Source organism: Sinohyriopsis cumingii, chromosome 14, assembly GCF_028554795.1.
Source record: "Sinohyriopsis cumingii isolate HCF-2022 chromosome 14, ASM2855479v2, whole genome shotgun sequence".
NCBI classification, from domain to species: domain Eukaryota; kingdom Metazoa; phylum Mollusca; class Bivalvia; order Unionida; family Unionidae; genus Sinohyriopsis; species Sinohyriopsis cumingii.
The window spans coordinates 106887092-106905980 of NC_142974.1; the positions used below are offsets into that span (position 1 = coordinate 106887092).

At 35.0% G+C, this 18889-nt stretch overlaps 1 protein-coding gene across 1 annotated transcript; it reads left to right on the forward strand.

Annotated features, from left to right (window-relative positions):
- Positions 1 to 1244: 1244 nt before the first annotated feature.
- On the forward strand, positions 1245 to 4006 carry LOC149784573 (complement C1q tumor necrosis factor-related protein 3-like). Its single transcript, XM_089933008.1, has 2 exons — positions 1245 to 1398; positions 3573 to 4006. Exons 1-2 carry the CDS (start codon positions 1245 to 1247, stop codon positions 4004 to 4006), a joined length of 588 nt encoding a protein of 195 aa, XP_089789134.1.
- The last annotated feature ends 14883 nt before the right edge of the window (positions 4007 to 18889 follow it).

Sequence of the window (18889 nt, forward strand, 5' to 3'; positions counted from 1 at the left end):
GTTTAAACTTCAAAATAATTCAGGGCCAAGTTGAATTCAGACACATGTGGAATGTTTGTTAAATATTACTTGCATATGACGAATTTTATTAATCTTCATATTCTGATCATTGACTTCGTTTCTTCTTCTGCTAATATATTTTGCAGCAGTCTGCTTAGTTTTCTTTTCCTGCGGAAAATTGTCCTAAAGGAAACTAAACATTTAGATAGATACTGGAAACTAAAGAATAATCGAACAAAATTACTGTATTTTACATTGATACGTTTCTACAGGCAATGCTACTGAAAATAGTACTAATACTGCTGCTACTGCTGCTACTGCTATATGTATATGATATGGTGCTAATTGTGTTTAGAGTGATTGATATTCGAAGAATAGTAAACATGGGTGAGGAAATACATTCGTGATTTAGAGGAAACATATTTGATACATTACTAGGAGCTGCTTTTGATTTGGAAATGTAATTTAAAACACATATGGAAAGGTTGCTGGACACGAATAGCCAGAGTAAATATTAATAACTAAAGCTCGTTTTATTGCATCCCGTTTGTGATCGAAATAGGTTTGAAAAAGGCACAACATAATGTACAAACTGAGTTTTATATTTTGTTGCATCAAGGTAGTCGTCATGTTACAGTATCAACGAAAACGTCGTCTGTATATAACTATCTTAAAATTTCATTTGTACTAGAGAGTGGTAGCAAAATTACTGAACAAATGAATTTAAGGATTCAATGCCAACAAGCCAACAACATCAAGCAATACGTTTTGTGCGAAACTTTTGCACAGCAATGAACAATTCATTCCTTAGTGAGTGACATACCCGATACAATGTAGCCTAAACCTTCCTACTAGACATATATGTTAGCTTTGATAAGACAATGAGGTTATATTTAGAGCTTTACACATAATAAATATGTAAACCGTCCTTAAATATCAGACACTGCTATATATCTAGCCTGCCATCTAGGTAAATGAGTGCCAGATTGTGTGAGGTACGTGCCATATAAATTACAAAGTTTACCCGTCCTTTATTTTTAGCATAAAACTGCCATGAACTTTCACATCAACTTTCAACAAGGACATAAACTTCGAGTGTTTTAATTGGTCGTAGCATGCGACCTAAGGCGGTGCTATCTGAGACAGACTGATATAGTGTGCATATATTTATAAAGAGAAAGCTGTCCAGGTCATTCCAATTTCTTCTCCTCGTCTACTTCAAAATATTCATCGCAATTCAAGCCATGAACTTCCCGCATCTTATCGTTGTCCTGGCAACACTTTTTGATGTCGTCCACAATGAAGCTGTTGCCTTAGAGAGTTCTCTACTGGAAGTCCTTGCAGAAATGAACGCTGCGCTGGATATACATGAGAAACGATTCATACAGTTCAAGAAGGGTCAGTTGAACGCTATTTTTTTTATTTTACTGATTTGATCATTATGGTACATATATTTTATATAGCATTCTTTTATATTTTTTGAAACGAAATTGCTTGAGTATTATTCCTTTTATGATCTGAACTGATGTGAACTGTTTCAGTAAATGTGACATATCAATTCTAAATCCTTATGTACCTTTCTGTTCTGATAATTGACAGTTTGGAATTTGTTTACAAGTTCTCCAAAATAACAATGAAAGGTAAGTTTTTTTAAAACACATATGGAAATGTTATTGGACACGAATAGCCAGAGTAAATTTTAGTAACTAAAGTTCGTTTTATTGCATCCCGTTTGTGATCGAAATAGGTTTGGAAAAGCCACAAAAAATGTACAAACTGTGCGTTTTTATAGATATATTTAGCATTAAATTTACCGCCATGTTAAACTTTATGGGGACAAAATATCTAAACTTACACATAAGAACGATATATTAAGTTCTAAGAACATATTGTTACCTCAAATATACCTGTTTCTATTGACAAATGTTAATGCCTATCCCAAACTATGCAAACATATTTCTATATACTGCCAACATTGTTTGAGCTGGGCGGCAGGCTTGTGTACCTAGACCTCATATAAATATCTTTTCAGGAAATGTACTATTTACAAAAAGAACACTGTATGGTGAACAATAATGATACAGTTTTAAACCAGATAACCGCATTTCTATAGCGTGCTTACGAGCTGTAAGTCTATTATGTGCAAAAATGGCGTTAAGCCGAATATGTTGGGATTATTCAAAACTCATTCAAAAACAACTTGGAATATGTCATAGAAAACGTCAAAACAGTTGACAAATCGGTCAATTTGTGACTATAGTCACATCAGCTGAAGATTAATATTGGACTTTATTCTGAACATTATACTTTGGGACTTGTCATATAACTTTTACAAATAGTTAAGAATTAAGTCACAATGCTGTTAATTCATCCTTCATGTTTACTTTGTAACTTAGTTCAATAAATGTATTTGTACATTTTACTAACTTAGTTGGCTTTGCCTCATTCTCTTACTTAGTTAAAGACCGTAGTGTCATAACACAGTATAAAGATATTGTCCTCTAGTTGAATAAGGAGGTATGGATATTGCTTCGCTTTTATTGAAGATTTATTAAGAACAAATAGATCTCTTAGGTCTGATTGATCGGTTTAAACGACAAAAAGAGATTGCTTCTTCCTATTATTGATACATTGCAAACTTTCCTATATTTACCATTACTTGTTCATCACTTGTTGATTAAAAAAAATAGACTTACATACAAACCTATTTCTTAATCATTAGTTTAATTGTTTATAACATTGAACGTGTTTAAATCATAAGAACGTGCATTGTTGTGAACGTAATTGCACTCGAGGTCTCAGTGGTATTCTCATGATCGTGATTTATATCCCTCGAATTTGAATTTTAAAAAGAATGGCACAAAATACTTAGTACACGGATTATTGTTTGTATATTTTAAAGAAGTATGCCGTTTAAAGTAATCTGCATGCAATGGTAAGGAAATATTTAAATCAGTGTGCGTATATGTACATAGTGGCCTAATAGTTGGCAGCTAGGATATATTACCCTATTAGCTAAACTTTATTTTCAATGGTTCAATATTAAAACATTAATCTTTTTCCATAGTATATGGCAATTAGATATTTAAATTATATTAATAATTAATACAAAATAATAGTAATGTAAAAATAATACAGTAATTGTTTAACAAAAATACAAATATCAGCATCAGCAAGTCAATGAAATACACATTATTACTAACAATAAAGTAATGCCCGTATACAAAGGCATTACCCTATTATTATTACAATCAGACGAACTATAATTGAGCTATCATAAATCAGTTGTCATAATCATTAGCTGCTGTAGTCAAGGTTATTACTGCTATAAAAATTACGGTAGAGATCCACATCAAAGATTAGCATAATGTTAAGCTGACAACAATGAATCAAAGGCATCGACAATAAAGAAGTCATACTACAATAACATATACGTGCGAACAGCAAAAAATATGCAAAATGTGTTATGCCTTAAAATTCAGTGGTTCGTGTTTCAAACAGTACCAAAAGAAGTATACTTCACTTTATTCTAGGATATTTTCTTATGCTTAAGTTTAACCAATTCATTGTAGATTTGGATCTACCTACACCGGCATTCATGGCACTTCCGGGCGTTGGTAAAGGCCGCATTCGTCAAAACGATAGAATGGTATTCAGAGATGTCAAGCTCAATGTCAACGGTTGCTACAAGAGCTCTTCAAGTGTATTCGAAGCACCTGTGTCCGGAACTTATTACTTTGCCCTTATGTTACAACAAGACCGTGACGTCGAGTATGTTTATTATTATCAAGACTTAGCTGCGGATATTGTATCAGGTGATGGTCAAAAAGTACTTGGTTTTTTATATCACAGGAATAACTCTACCAACCAGTTGAGGACTATTTATACACTAGCCCGTTTGGATGCTGGAGAAAACGTCTGGATAAGGTGTGCATCCGTCGAATGTAAATATTTGTCTTGGGATTATGCACCTTCTGCCTTTTTAGGGTTCCTGGTGCACGGTTGATAGATGCGGATTTGCGTCCATTGTTCCCAAAATTGTATCTACAGTATAGTAGTGTTGGTCATAACCGCAGGCAATTGTTCTTCAACAATATGTGTTAGTCTGTGTATATATTTCTAAACTCAATGTGTTTTATAATCTCAATTCCGTTTATTATTGTTTGCCTTCTTAAACAAAGTAGAAGTCGTTCTACAAATATTAGTATTTAGAAAATCACATTATGTTCGAAGTCTATTTTGTTTTGGTTTATTTTTGTTCATTTACATTTTCAGTTTGGTCAATGTTGTCCGTTTTTACTAACATTCACTGCAACATTTTTATCCCTAGATTCGTAATTTTTTCACATGTATAAATCACATTTTAACTAACTTTTAAAGCAACTGATTAAAATGCATTGCAAACCTTTCGTACGAGTTTATTTTAATGCTTAAATTGATGTTAAATTTCACATTCTCCGATTTTCTTCATGCTTCTGCTTTAAACATGCACAATCCGCAGTTTACAAGAGCATTGTAATTTAGAATGAATTCAAATTCTGTAACTTTAATAAACGTCAGACAATATGATATCAGCAATGAGTCTTTGTACAATCGTTTTTATTATTCTGCAGTATAAAGACTTGAAAATTGACTACAATATCTCTTAAAAACATTTATCCTGTATTTTAAAATATTAACATGAAGCACCCAGTAAGAAACCCTGCTACTGGCCGAAGACCAGCAAATAGAATAATAATAATTCCCAATAAAATAACACATAAAGTAACAATGATATGATCAACGCATTACACAACTTCCAACACAATCTAGTGTTTTCAAACAACATAAAAATTGAATAGGCACTGGTTAGGTATGATGTAGAATGACACATAATGGCATGGCGCTGTATATTCACGGAAAGGAAGGAAAGTTTCGATAGCGTAAATTAGTACTAAAGAGCTGCAAAAAGAATGCAGTATACACCTTTCGGTAATAAGTGAGCTATCTCTAGGAAAATAATTTACGTACAAAGATGGGAATTTTGCAAATATATTTGATTGAAAGAAACCATTAACTAGTTATTTAAAATAGTTAACGTTATTACAATTTGCAAGCCTTTTTAAAGATGCAACTGAACATTATATTGATAACGTCACACAAAGACAAACTCTATTTACATTAATCCATAACAGGATTTAAGATATGTGTTCTACAATCCTAAATGTCTGGTTGTCTTTGTCTTTATTACTCAATAGGGAAAGCACATTAAATTGTAAAGAAGCTGATAGAGAACACATGGCAAAGACATATACAAGATAATAAATATAAAGATGATATATCTGTCTACTTGCACAGATCATAAACATACCAAAACAATTAAATACAGAAACGTTTATGTTGGTCACTAGGCTGCAGACTTTACCAAAATGTCTAAAATGTTTACACGGAACAATTTGATATTGGTTAATCAATCCAGTTAGAAAATCAACTTGTATCCTTACATAAACATTAGGCTGAGCAGCAGAGAGGGTGAACCCACCACAAATTTAAGCAAAATTTTAGTAAACTAACCCTGTTACAAAACCGAAAAATAATGCAATCATGACCTGAAACCGAGGTCTCTAACTTTCCGAGAGATTGAATGTCTCTCCGGGTTAGCTTTTTCTGTTTTTATTTTTTCGCTTCATCGTTTTCGAAAATAATATACGTGAGTTTTACTACTATGATGCCTTTATTGTGGTAGCTCCCGCCCTCTCTGCTGCTGTAAATTAAAAATTGTATTTACCAAAACTATGACCAAAAAGTTATCCTCAGGTAACTTCTTTTATTTTTACTTGTCAAGGTGGTTACTACTTTCATTTTTACTTATCGGAAAGGTCATTACGTTCACAAATCTTCTATAGTTGTCATACACGCGAATTTATAGTCTTTTTTGTTTTGTATTCAGGAAATAGTTCTGATCGAACTTTTTCAACTGCGGTAAAAAGATGTACAAATTTCTCTAGTTCTACATCATCCGCTAATGAATCATATACAGATTGCTGAATCTGTTTGATAAACCTATAATTAGATGCAAAGTATATTTATCCTAGGATTTAAGCTCTTGTAAGCATTCAAAATCAGAAAGAATTTTTTCAGGATTTAATTTATCGGATAATTGTATTCCTTCATGTTTAAATTTTTGATCGCAGAAATAATATTAATAATAATATTTTCAAAATTCATTATTATAATAAATATATATCTTTAAATAACAAAAAATAAACCGTAACTATGATCAGCGGTTATTATACATGAGGTCCATTCAGGCCGGTGTGTCTCCATGTTGTTCTTTGTATAAATCTTTCTTGTTAGATTTCTGAAATCTTTCTGATTTTCTCTGCATTTCCCATGATTGTTTCTTTTTGGCCAATATTCTTTCTGAATATTCTTTGTGGGTACTTTCATGTGATTTAGAGCTTCTTGCATCCACGCTACGGTTACTTTTTGGGGCGGCACACATTCTTTCATACACATTCCTCCAGCGAATTTTCTAAGAGAAACGAAATGTTAGAATATTCAGAAGGTTTTCTATTCACTTCAATTATGTACACACCCCCACCCCCGATCAAAACCTGGGGGTGTAAAAATCACACGCATCACGTGATTGGAACGTGATGAGGATTGTGTACATAATTCGCCGTCGGGCTCACGCTCTAATTAAAATCGCTATTACGCGCCCCTCGATGATATATCTGACACGGGGATTCGATCCATGACCACCGGCATCATAATCGGTTACCTTACCGATTTTCCAATGGACCTAGTCAACAAATATACGCTTCAGAACGTATTATATACTTAACTATCACACTGAACATATAAAATGACTGTATTGTACTCATAACGTAAGCGAACAATACCTGGAAACTATCGATTACCTGTGAGTAAGCGAAGATCCTGGCAAGTCAGACGGAAGTAATATTCAAGGCGGCACATACATGTATATCCAAATATTTGCTTCTAATTATTTCTGAATTAAACTAAAATGTATCTCCCTGACCTAAAATATATCTTTCTGAATTGAAAAAATGAATAATTCTGAGCTAAATTTCAATATATCTCTCTGAACTATCTCCTCGTTGCATTGAAGAATGTAACACGTAAAAGAAAAATACCCGGATCAAATGGGAAAACCCGGAAAATTAACGCAGTGAATATACCTGTCTGACGTAGTTATCTCCCTTGCCCAAAAATCTGATTAAAGGAGACTAGAAATCAAAATTTTTCTTTTACGCATGTAATTCTCTACAGATTTTAATTCGACTGCAATGTTTATAAATTAAATATCATAAGCGGGTAGTGATTATATTGAGTGGAAGATACCACGATTCCGTAAATTGCCTAGTTTTTTCCGAGTTTTGATGAGACGACAGATCACGTGGTACCGTGACGCTATACTAGCCAGTCCTCGAATACAAACATAAACATTGGCGAGCGAGCCAGACAGGAGACGACATTTGAGTTGCACAGTCAAAAGTCGAATCTGCAGTCTGATATAATAGTTTATGTACTCTACTAGTAAGTGCTAAAAGAAATGTGTTAGGCACAGGCCCGGGCAGGTGACAAATGAACTAAAGTCCTGAATGAAATTCCACAAGCCCGGACAGTTCATATCTGTCAACTCTCAAGCCGGGAAAAAAAACTCCCGATTTTGGGGTATTTCCTTATCTACCTCCCGATCTCGTAATATCTCTCAATTTTACGCAGCGAAGTCCCGATTATTACATTATGTCTCAATTTTCATTTGTCAGAAGAAAAACCCCAACCCTAAACCATTTTTAAATATAACGTATGCAATTGACAGCCTAAACTGCCACACTATAGACATCGTAGCGATATGACTGAAAAATTGTTAAAGCTACGTTAAAAATTCAAATCACACACACACGTCTAAACCGGCACTGGACGAAATAATTAACATCATACAAGTTTTTTTTTTTGTTTCTTCTTCAGTAAATAGAACGTGAAGATTAAACATCATTCAAGTAAATTTCAGATTTTTTAAACAACTACAACAGTACTATAGTATTTAAAAAAAAGAATAAAATTGTCATCAATTAGCTTAAATGAATGATCACTTTGAAATTTTCTCTGCAAACAAAATCGCATCTCCATATCCGCCAAAGAAACTCGGCCATTTAACACCTGGCATTCCTCTACCGTATATGAAAAGTTTAATTATCATGATTAAATTACAAGGAATAAAACAAAATATACCATGCAGTATATGTGGCCCCAATGAACTAATTATGAATAAATATTTTATTCAGCAAACAGTGTTACATGCATTAAGACTTAAAACTAAGGAAATAATGTGGGACATAAAACGTGAGAAAAAACAGTTGCCACAAGTAATGTAACTTGTGTGTGCAGATTTGAACTGTTAAAATGAAGTCAATGTCATCTTAAGTAACAACAAAATAGGCATCGTTTATTTGGTAATCAATTGCTGGTGCTTGCGCATACATACACTGTCGAACATTGTTTCTTTGAAGTATGTCGAAGGGCAGTCATTTTCACAAGATCAATGCAAGGATAAGGATTATGTTCATTAGTCACACCGGCTTTATCGTTTGCGTACTTAAATCAAGTCTTTAGCTATTTTGCAATTTAGCCAGAACTGACCAGAATATGCAAAAGGGGCTTGTCATGGGGGAATAATAAGGCGTATCACAGGGACAAAAGGCACGTCAAATGGGCGGTCGCACATTGGGGCAAGTGAGGGGTCAATAGTCGCCCCCCGTTCTATTGTCAGACAGTTAATGTGAAACTTTGACCTCTTTTTTTAATCGCTGCTTTTTAAACTACCCAAGGACTAGTTTTATATCATTTCCAATTATTACAGATTACCGTTTATGCATACTATATGTATACAGTGCATTTTTTTAAAAATTTAATTTTTATAAGATTGCTGAAAATTGTGTTTTCTCAAAACACGACAGGTTTAGAATCTTACTTTTAGCAAAGCTTACATTTGATTAAAATCAAATCTAAATATCACCTAGGACAGTGGTGATTTGATTTAGATTGTGCCGTTTGACGGCATGTATGTCAACATCTTGAAAATACATGTACTCATTTCACCAGCGCAATCAAAATTTACCCAGGCAAATAATTTTTGTTTCGACAAGCCTGACGGGCACCTCACTTTGAATACATGATGAGCCGAAACTAAAACCAGAAGGGGCCCAGGGTGTCGGGCTATCAGATTTGTTTTTAGCACTGCTGTTTTTAGATAAAAGATATATGGATTAATTGTTGCATTTTGTGGTCACTTACTCGTCCTTCTGCCTATTTTCTTATCTCACACATTTAACACTTTTCCCACGATTTAAAATGTCCAAAGTTATATCTGGAACAACGCCAACTTTTAGTCTAGGCCTAGCATTTGCGTATCTTTTAGCTGCTATTTTTTCATGATCCCTCTCGTAATATTCCTTTGAGAAATGTAACGAGCACATAGTGCTGTATGATGTCGCTTTGAAACTGACTCATTTGTAATATTGTATCCATTCTTTATTATGAATTTATCTTTCGGAAAAGAAAAAAATGTCGTCCACGGGCTTTTTTAATGTTCTATTACACCCGTAAACAACGAAAAATGGCGTTGTCTTTTACCCTGACAATGGCAACTCACACTTGGGCTGCTGGAGTCGCTAATATGACATCACATCCCGAAAGTAACCGAATAGGCGCGGAAATCGACTCGTTTGTAATAATGTACCCATTCATTCATTATGCCTTTATCTTTCGGAAAAGATATTTTTATATGTCAACAGGCTTTTCTCTATGTTCTATTACACTCGTAAGCAACGCAAAACGGTATTGTCTTTTACTCTGGCAAGTCCCGCTTGAGCTGCTGGAGTCACATCCCGAAAGTAACCGAATAGGGGCGGAAATTTTGCATAAGAGGTCACGGAAATTCAGCTCCTAGAAGATAGGCCAATATTTAAATATTGGCATTACGGTCGCAGATGATACTTCAGAATAAGGTTTTCTACTATAGTACTTTTATTATTGTTCTATATTTCTATTGGTTTCTGGTCTCCTTTAAGGCCAATTCTATATCTTGTTCTTGGGTCATGCAAATGTATCGTCAAAAATACATGTGATTTTAATTGTGCTCGTGAAAAGAAATCTCTGAACATATTATAATCCATATATCCGCTACACAAGGTCTGATGAACATTTCGTAACGTATGTGTATCAACTCCGTTAAATACAGCTAAAATATTACTGTTATCTCTCATCACTTCAATATTTTTTGTTGCATTTTCATGAAGATCTTTCAATACTTCGTAACATCGTTGATCATCGACCGACGGAGCGAATAAATACAACTTACCCACTTCATCCACTTCATTTTTAAGTTTAGTAGCACTTGCATCTTCCCACATCCATATGGACCTATTATAATCATTCGAACAGACTATGGTAACGCAGCATTATGATTAACCGGTTCTCGTTTTCAGTCAGTGATCTCCATGTCATAGATATAAAATATATATTATGGATCCATATGGTGTGAAATGCAGGATGCGCACCCTTACGGGCGAGATGACAACCATCAGAATGCAAAATAATAGACCAGTACTCACCGGTAGATGTGAACTATGCGTATTTAACCAAACTGCCAGGAGCTCCATGGGCGAAGTATCCAGGGGAAAAACACCTTCAAGAATGCAATTATTGTGGACCAGAAACTAGGCTCGAGATTCGACTTGACAATCAAGATCAGCCAAAACCAGGTGAGTACCCTGTAAATGATATTGATAAAGCGTGTCAAGCGCATGATGTAGAATACAAAAGTAAGAGCCTGCAAGAGAGGCATATCGCGGATGTAAAATTAATGCATGCGTTAAATTCTATTAAAAATAAACCGTTCAAAGAAAAACTAGCGAGTTGGTTAGTAAAATCTGCGATAAAAAAAATGGTGTTGGGAGCCTGAAAACGGTAATTAATCAACCGATTCTTTAAATAATGGAGTCGATTTATTATTCACCAAGAGGATGCTGGAGAGGTAACTTAGCGATCAGCAAACTCGCGGACACTGCAGATGTTACCCAGATTAACGTCAAAAATTGGTTATCTAAACAGGTGACATGGCAAATTTATCTACCACCGCCTAATTAGATCGAATATGCGCATTTTGATGTCAGTGTTCCTAATGAAGTTCACCAGGCAGATATTTTATTTTTACCGCATGATACCATACGTAGTAAAACGTAAAAGTACGCGTTAACTGTCGTTGATGTTGCCAGCAGGTACATAGAGGCAGAGCAGTTATTGACAAAGTCGGCTGCAGAAGTTGATTCTGCATTTAAACGAATTTTTCAACGCGGACCTTTACAATGGCCACAGCTGCTACAAGTAGATCCTGGCAAAAAATTTCAAGCCGAAGTATCAACGCTGATGAAGAAAAATAGCGTCACAATACAACAAGGACGTAGTGCAATTCATCGTGATCAGCCAATCGTTGAACGATTCAATGGAACTCTTGCTGAGCGCTTATTTGGGTATCAATACGAGAAAGAAATAATTCAGGATACGAGATTTCGCGAATGGGTTACAAGATTTCCAAGTGTGATAACTGCTTTAAATAATGAGATTACCCGAACAACCAACATAAAACATATTAACGCAATCACAAAAAAAAACATATACCACAACGAAAAGATTTTGCAAAACAAAAAATACTGGGTGATGTTACTGTACGATACTTATACGAACCCGGTGAACTCAAAGGTGGTAAAAAAGAGCGACTGATCCTATTTGGAGTATCACAAGTCACAAGATATCTGACATATTAAGATCTACTGGTAGATCCGCGATTTATAGACTGGATTTAACTGCTCCTCAGAGTGGGTTCAACAATTGCAAGTGATTCCCGAGGATATACAACTACCACCACGATCACTTAACTAGCACAAGGTGCCAGCACCCTTACGCAGATTACATTCGAGACAAGTCAGCATCACATTTTTTCCTGTATGACCAAGACTGTTATTTTTTCTATCTACGGTGAATTGTCTTGGATCGTTTTTTACATACTGCCACAACATTATACAATTGCAGCTTGCACAATGATTAAGCTGCTGTTGTTTCAGTGTCATTATAAATTTTACATCGAGATCAAAAATTATCGATTATTTGTTTGTCGCTTTGTTTATAACCAGCTAATTTTTTTCTTACTATATCAGTATTGACGGTTACATCATCACTGATAAGGTCAACGGTGACAATTCTCGGTAGGCGAGATATTTTTCTGACTAGTGATACTGCGAGATAAACTAAATTCGACCATTCGATAAGATCATCAACGATCCAAACTATTGTATCAAAGATAGTTAATCCTTGAGATGAATGAATCGTCATTGCGTATCCTAGCGTCCGCCGTGATTTACTCATGTTAAGTGCATATTCAACGGCATTAGTATCAACCAAAACAACATCATTTAATACAAGATTTTGTTTTCTTGACTCTGTCTGTCCTGCTATATCAACGTCAATATTTTGCAGTCGTGTATCAACTGCTCTATAACACAACGGCGCTGGTAATTCTGGACACTTTTTATTGTGCAAAATAAATCATTTCTGTTGAAGATCATCTCTGACTATCTTTCTTCTCGCAATTATCAAATCATTTGGTCTCCATTTATCCCAGAAATCATTCATAGAAGTCTCTGAAATTATTTCGTGCATTGCTTCACATTGAATTTTATTCGACTGTAATCTGATTATTTTTTAAAAATTATTTTAATGCATCATCAAGTGCTCTATGATCATCGGTTATTTCTTTGTAATAGTCCATAACATTCTTTAGGCAATCATGCGAAGATAACCAAAGAAGAGGTGGTGGTTGACCGTGATCGCCGCACATTATCACAGCTGTATTATTCAGTAACAACCAATCGAGAAACATTTTTAATATTTCTAATGATACCGTACATATTACATCTTAAACGATTATCCTTGGAATAGATTCCTCTCCCATTCGATCATGAGTCCATGCGTAACCCTGCATTCTTCGTTTTTTCATTTATATTACAAGTCTGTGTGTTGGTGTTAGCACAACCATATCTTAATTCTGTGTAAATAATTAAATAACACGAGTCATCTTACCGCATCCTCCTGGTCCGTTTAGATAAACTGTCTTATATCTGGATACTGGATCCGATATAGATGGCAACCTTGACATTTGTGATTGATTGGTGTTTACGCGATAAATGTCTTTGAATCGCAACATCTGCTGATTCAGTATAATCATGTAACATTTCTTCTTTTATTCTCCACCAGCCCCATGATGCATTCTCATCAATAAACTCGTTCCCTAGCGATTTATATTTTTATCGATAATAAACGAATCCATTGCAACTCTGATTGCAATCAGAGGGAATCTGTTGATCATCGATAATAGATTTATGGAAACATAGGCTAGCATATAATATCTTATATGAGTGTATTGATGCGATTCGCCATCTGTATAACCAACAATTGTACCCAACTTTGTTCCATCGGGCAAGTAGGCGGTTTCCTGACACATAAATATATTTCTCGCTGTTACATCAGCGATTACAAAATCGTATTCAGCATCGTCCATAATTAATCGTGCACAATGTCGTTTATGATCATATGCCACACCTTGAGTAAATTTAGCTATAATTTTTCTGCCGAGATCTTTCATGTTTTTTTCCTCGATGAGATTTTTGGTCAAGATACTATAATCATCAATCTGATATTTGTCGACGAGATCAGGTGTAGGTAATCAAACTTCATTCTGCGCCCGATACGAAATAATTGCCTCGCTTACGATCAACGATCTCAATATTCTGTGATCGATCATATATCGAACCAATGCAGTTATTACCCAACGTTTCTCAGAAAAATGTCTGCCAAACCAAACATAACAAATCGGATGAAGGTCATCTCCAAACTAAAACATTACCACACGAGCTGATCCAGTCAGGTCAAAATTAGGTAGTTGTCCATTTATGGGTACTCGCGTCATCTCGTGTGTCATCTCGCCTTAAATATTCAGCGCACTCGCCCATTCCAAGAAAACTTCCTGGATAACATCCGAGATAACATCTTTATGATCATAGTTGGTATTCCGAAATCCGCCGTGTCTGTATTCCACACAACTTAATTGATCTTCGAGAAAATCAAATCGTGTTGGTTTCCACAAGGTCTTTTCTCGGGCGAAGTGAGCTGCAACCGACGGAACAATAATACAATTACTTAATAATTTGACATCAGATCAAAACATCAAACATGTTTCCAGAATAAAATCTCACGGTCCGATCTCGTGGAAACGCCATAACTGCGCTGGTCCGCGCATGTGAGTTATGATCAACAATATTCATCGGAGCTCCTCCTTTTCTAGAATGTTTCGAGAAATATAATATTTCTCAAGTCATCGTTTTTACAATTATTAGGAATTTTTATTTTTTTCCAAACTGGCGACATCTTTTCTTTTTGCCCCGGTATCCTTGACTGAATCAGCCCATTCGTTTATTATTTCACGTCGTTGTTCCTTTAATTATTACTGCGTGTCGCATTTGTGAAATGTTCGACTACTCTTTCAGCTACACAATTTAGCGTCAATGCGGTTTTCATCGGCGCTAGATCATCAATGTATGGTTTTTCATTCATCGGATAGATTCCATAAATAACCGCTGTTAAAGAATACGTTCATAATACGGTTTATCAATCCCGGTCAACATTCCTGGTCTGGAACGTTTACTCAACGAGGCAGTTTTTTACCATAAAGCACATGATCACTTTTGTCACGAATAATCCAATTATCTGATTATCTGTTTCCGGGGACACAATGAATTTTATTCTGAATGAATATTTTCGATCATCAAAGAGGTAGTTAATGTTGGTTTCCGCTTGCTCGTCGTTCATAACACCGTCAATGTTTGTTGTGTCGCTCACAATCCTGAACGTTGACCATACGTGACATGCTGCACCTCTGCGAAATTCTTTCCTGGCGTCACGAATTTTATTAATCACGCTCGTATTTTCCGTATCGACCAAGGCTTGCCTTCGCAGTTTAGTAGTATATATTCTATCAAAATCAAATCTGGATTCAGCGATCATGGACAATCAAGCAAACCCTTACATTATTATAATTAAGACAAACATTTAAATAAAAATATTCGTATACAATGAATCAATGCAAGTGGCTCATATTAGGCTCATTAAGCCCGTGTAATAAATCCTACAGGAAGGAATTCTGCGGGACTCACTCGCAACAAATTTATAATGGAAGTCTGGGTCCAATACCGTGCTGAAAATGTGATATCGGAGTTAGAGGAAACTTAAAAGGTACAATGACAAGAAATAATAACTGCGAAAACGATAAAACATGTGAGGAGGAGTATATAATTAGGTTTCAGACAAACGATGATTTAAACAAGTGATGCTATTATATAAACGGAACAAACAAACGAGGAATTTGTGGGACATCCAATAATAAAGAACTATGAAGCATCTCGTGGTGGCGTTGTTAGAAACCGTCGGTTGTAAAAGCCGGTTGGTTATGTTATTGATCACGGCTATAGTACTGGGAAGATAAAATGAAAACATATTTCTGTCATAGATTCGTCTTTGAATGTTTCTCCGGGGTGAACAAAGATGGTCTTGTTATCGATCATATTGACAAGATAAAACGAATAATAATTTTTCCAATTTGCAAGCTTTACACAGAGTGTGAAAAATACACGGGGGAGGACCGGTAAATTATATATATATATATATATATATATATATATATATATATATATATATATATATATATATATATATATATACTATTTTAGGTTGGTTATAGGCAGAACCGTTGTCGTCATACTCATGTTGTGGGCAGATTAAAATCTGCCTGCAACCAGCGTCATCTTTGTCTCCATTATTATCACAGATTTCAATAAAATAAATATATATAATCGTTTCTAGATCTTAAATATCCTACAAACACGTATATACTACACAAGTGATTGCATTTTTCGTGTTTAATTACGATTTCTAGAGAATTGAATTGAATTGAATTATATATACAAGTTACTTCCCATTGTGATCTAAGGCTTAACAGGCACAGCGAAAGATTGACCCGGAAGTAATAACTTTCATGTCGTCTGCCCGTTCTCATGTGAGGGATTTCAACTGCTCAAAACGTAAGTTGCACGATGAAATTTGCCTATACGACGCCAACAGCCATATACAGGCAATATTTATTATTATACCAGAAGTAATGAGCAGTTATAATTCTTAACATAACGCATTTGGAGTGATATCTTTTAAAATATCGTTATAACTGGCCTCTAGCCACGAATGTTTCGTCTTTACTGTATGCTAATTATTTTGTTAAAAAAAGGAAACAATATGTTCACTCCATGTACTGTCGACAACACTCTCCGAATAATATTCTGTCAAGAGGATTTAGAGTATCACGCAGATACAGATACAGTACAGTGAATGGCTCCAACACTTGGGGGTGGGGTGCAGGGAAGAGAAAATCGTGTAAACGTATTGAAAAGACCAAGGAAGCCACTTATTGGTGGTGGTGTATAATCCAATACACATGATTTTCTTCCTTATTTATATATATGATCATCGCTTTTAGGTAATAAACTTGACACCTGAATAACATCAGCTGTACAATCAATTTGCAAAGTAATTATTTTGAAATATCTACTGTCTTGATAGGACTACACCACATTTATATTAGTAAAGGAAAAACAATTTATGTATTGCATCAAAGTTGGACAGCAAGGGTTGTTTCGGTTGCATCACATATGCCATAATTTTGCTACCTACTGGGACAACCCATACAACTGGAAATTACTATGTTAACTGTCCAGCATTTTTGTGCCAGATTCTATTGAAAATTTTCATATACTATAGTAATTTTGCAGAATGGACTTATCCAAATTATGATCATCTTATTGGAACCGCTTGGGTGGCCTAGTGGTTAGAGCGTCCGCCTCGGTTGCCGGAGGTCGTGGGTTTCATCCCCGGCCGAGTCATACCAAAGACTTACAAAAACGGTACTAACAGCTGCCTCGCTTGGCGCTCAGCATTAAGAGGTTAGTGTTAGGACTGGTCGGCCCGGTGTCAGGATAATGTGACTGGGTGGGACATCATGCTACATCTCTGCGGCATGATGTCCCAGTGCTAGACATCACTAAAAACTGCCACATTGCAGACATCGTAGCGATATGACTGAACAATTGTTAAAGCTATGTTAAAAATCTAAATTACAACAACAACATCATCTTATTGAAATACACTAAAATGCTAGGTTTGTAAAGTTCGTTTTCAAAATGAATTGTACCTTTTGATAATAAAAAATTAAAAAATCAGTATAAGCTTATTTGGCACTTACTTTAGACAAATTTCACAATGACGCTATTTCCTCTCAGTTACTTGGGAAGGTGGAAAGTAACTCAATGGTTAGTATGCTTGATACATGATCGTTGGGTTGCCACTTTGTATCCTGTACCGATCAATTGGGTTGGCTGTTGTAGGTCTGAGACCGGTTGTAACATGATACAATTCCTGCCCAGTTAATTGTGTAGTGACTCAGTAGTTGGTATGCTGGATTCATGATAATTGGGTTGCCAGTTTGAATCCTGGCTCGATTGACTGGACTGGCTGCTGTGGGTCTCGGACCAAAGAACTCGACTCCCCCAGCTTTAGCACTGAACAGTCAAAATGTCATGATGTGCCTATAAATAACATTGCCAGCCAATCAATTTTGGTAATTTAGGCCCTTAATTCATGGCATCTAAAGAAGGATTACTATCAGTAGTATTGGTAAGAACTAAGGTCTGACAAATGAACTAATATATTTTGCAGAGTGATTAGATCAAGAAAGACTTTTTTTATCTTGATTCTTGTGTATATATCTTCTAAAGATCGTATGATACTTGTTTTTATAACAGGTAGAGTTGAGAGATTGCAGATGCTGTTTCTTTATTATATTTTTGAATATTTTATCAAAACTTTATAATGACAGTGCAACCATGCCAACACCACATTCTTTCTTTGGCACACCTGTTTTTATGTTCAGGGGCCCTCTTGGTACATCACGTAATTTAATTCTCTGGTCCACACATTAAGTTTAACAGCTAATCACTATTTTAATAAAGTAAACTAGCACTTTACCAGTTTCATCTGTCACACAACACCAATATAATCTGATACATTTGCCTGCAGTTACTATAGCTTGATGATGTACATTTAACATCATCAAAACTATACCTTAGAATAAATATGCTTTTTAGTGCAGATCGAATGTTGTTGACTTTTTTGTGTTTGTAATATTTATCCAAGTATATTTATATTTAAAGTAAAACCTATTCATGCTGTTAATAACCTGGTGACTTTTCTTTATTATTGTTATACAGTGCAACAAATTGTTGGCAGGTGTCAGTTTTTGCGTTGTTGTTGATAGGTTGTCTGTTGGTAAAATATCTTGTCATTGTTTATTGCCCGTAAATGTCACATCCATGACATCACCTTTTGGCAAGTTGTTTAAGAAAATTATGTGTTCAAGAATAACTCATCCTCAGCCAATTTGTCCCCGGAAAGTTCATTCCTTAGGAATTCAACCCTATGGCATTTTTATCATATTGCAATAGCATCTCAGGTATTTGGGTTCTGTGGATGTTAAATAAAGATAGACGGATTGTATTAATAACTGTTACTGATATATTCAGTGATTGCCGAATTATATTTAATAATAATAATAATAATGATAATGATAATACAATTATAATAATAATCATAATAATAATAAAGTATGTTTAATAATAGGAAAACTTAGATATCATTTTTAAAAATTGCTATTAATCTACTGGTC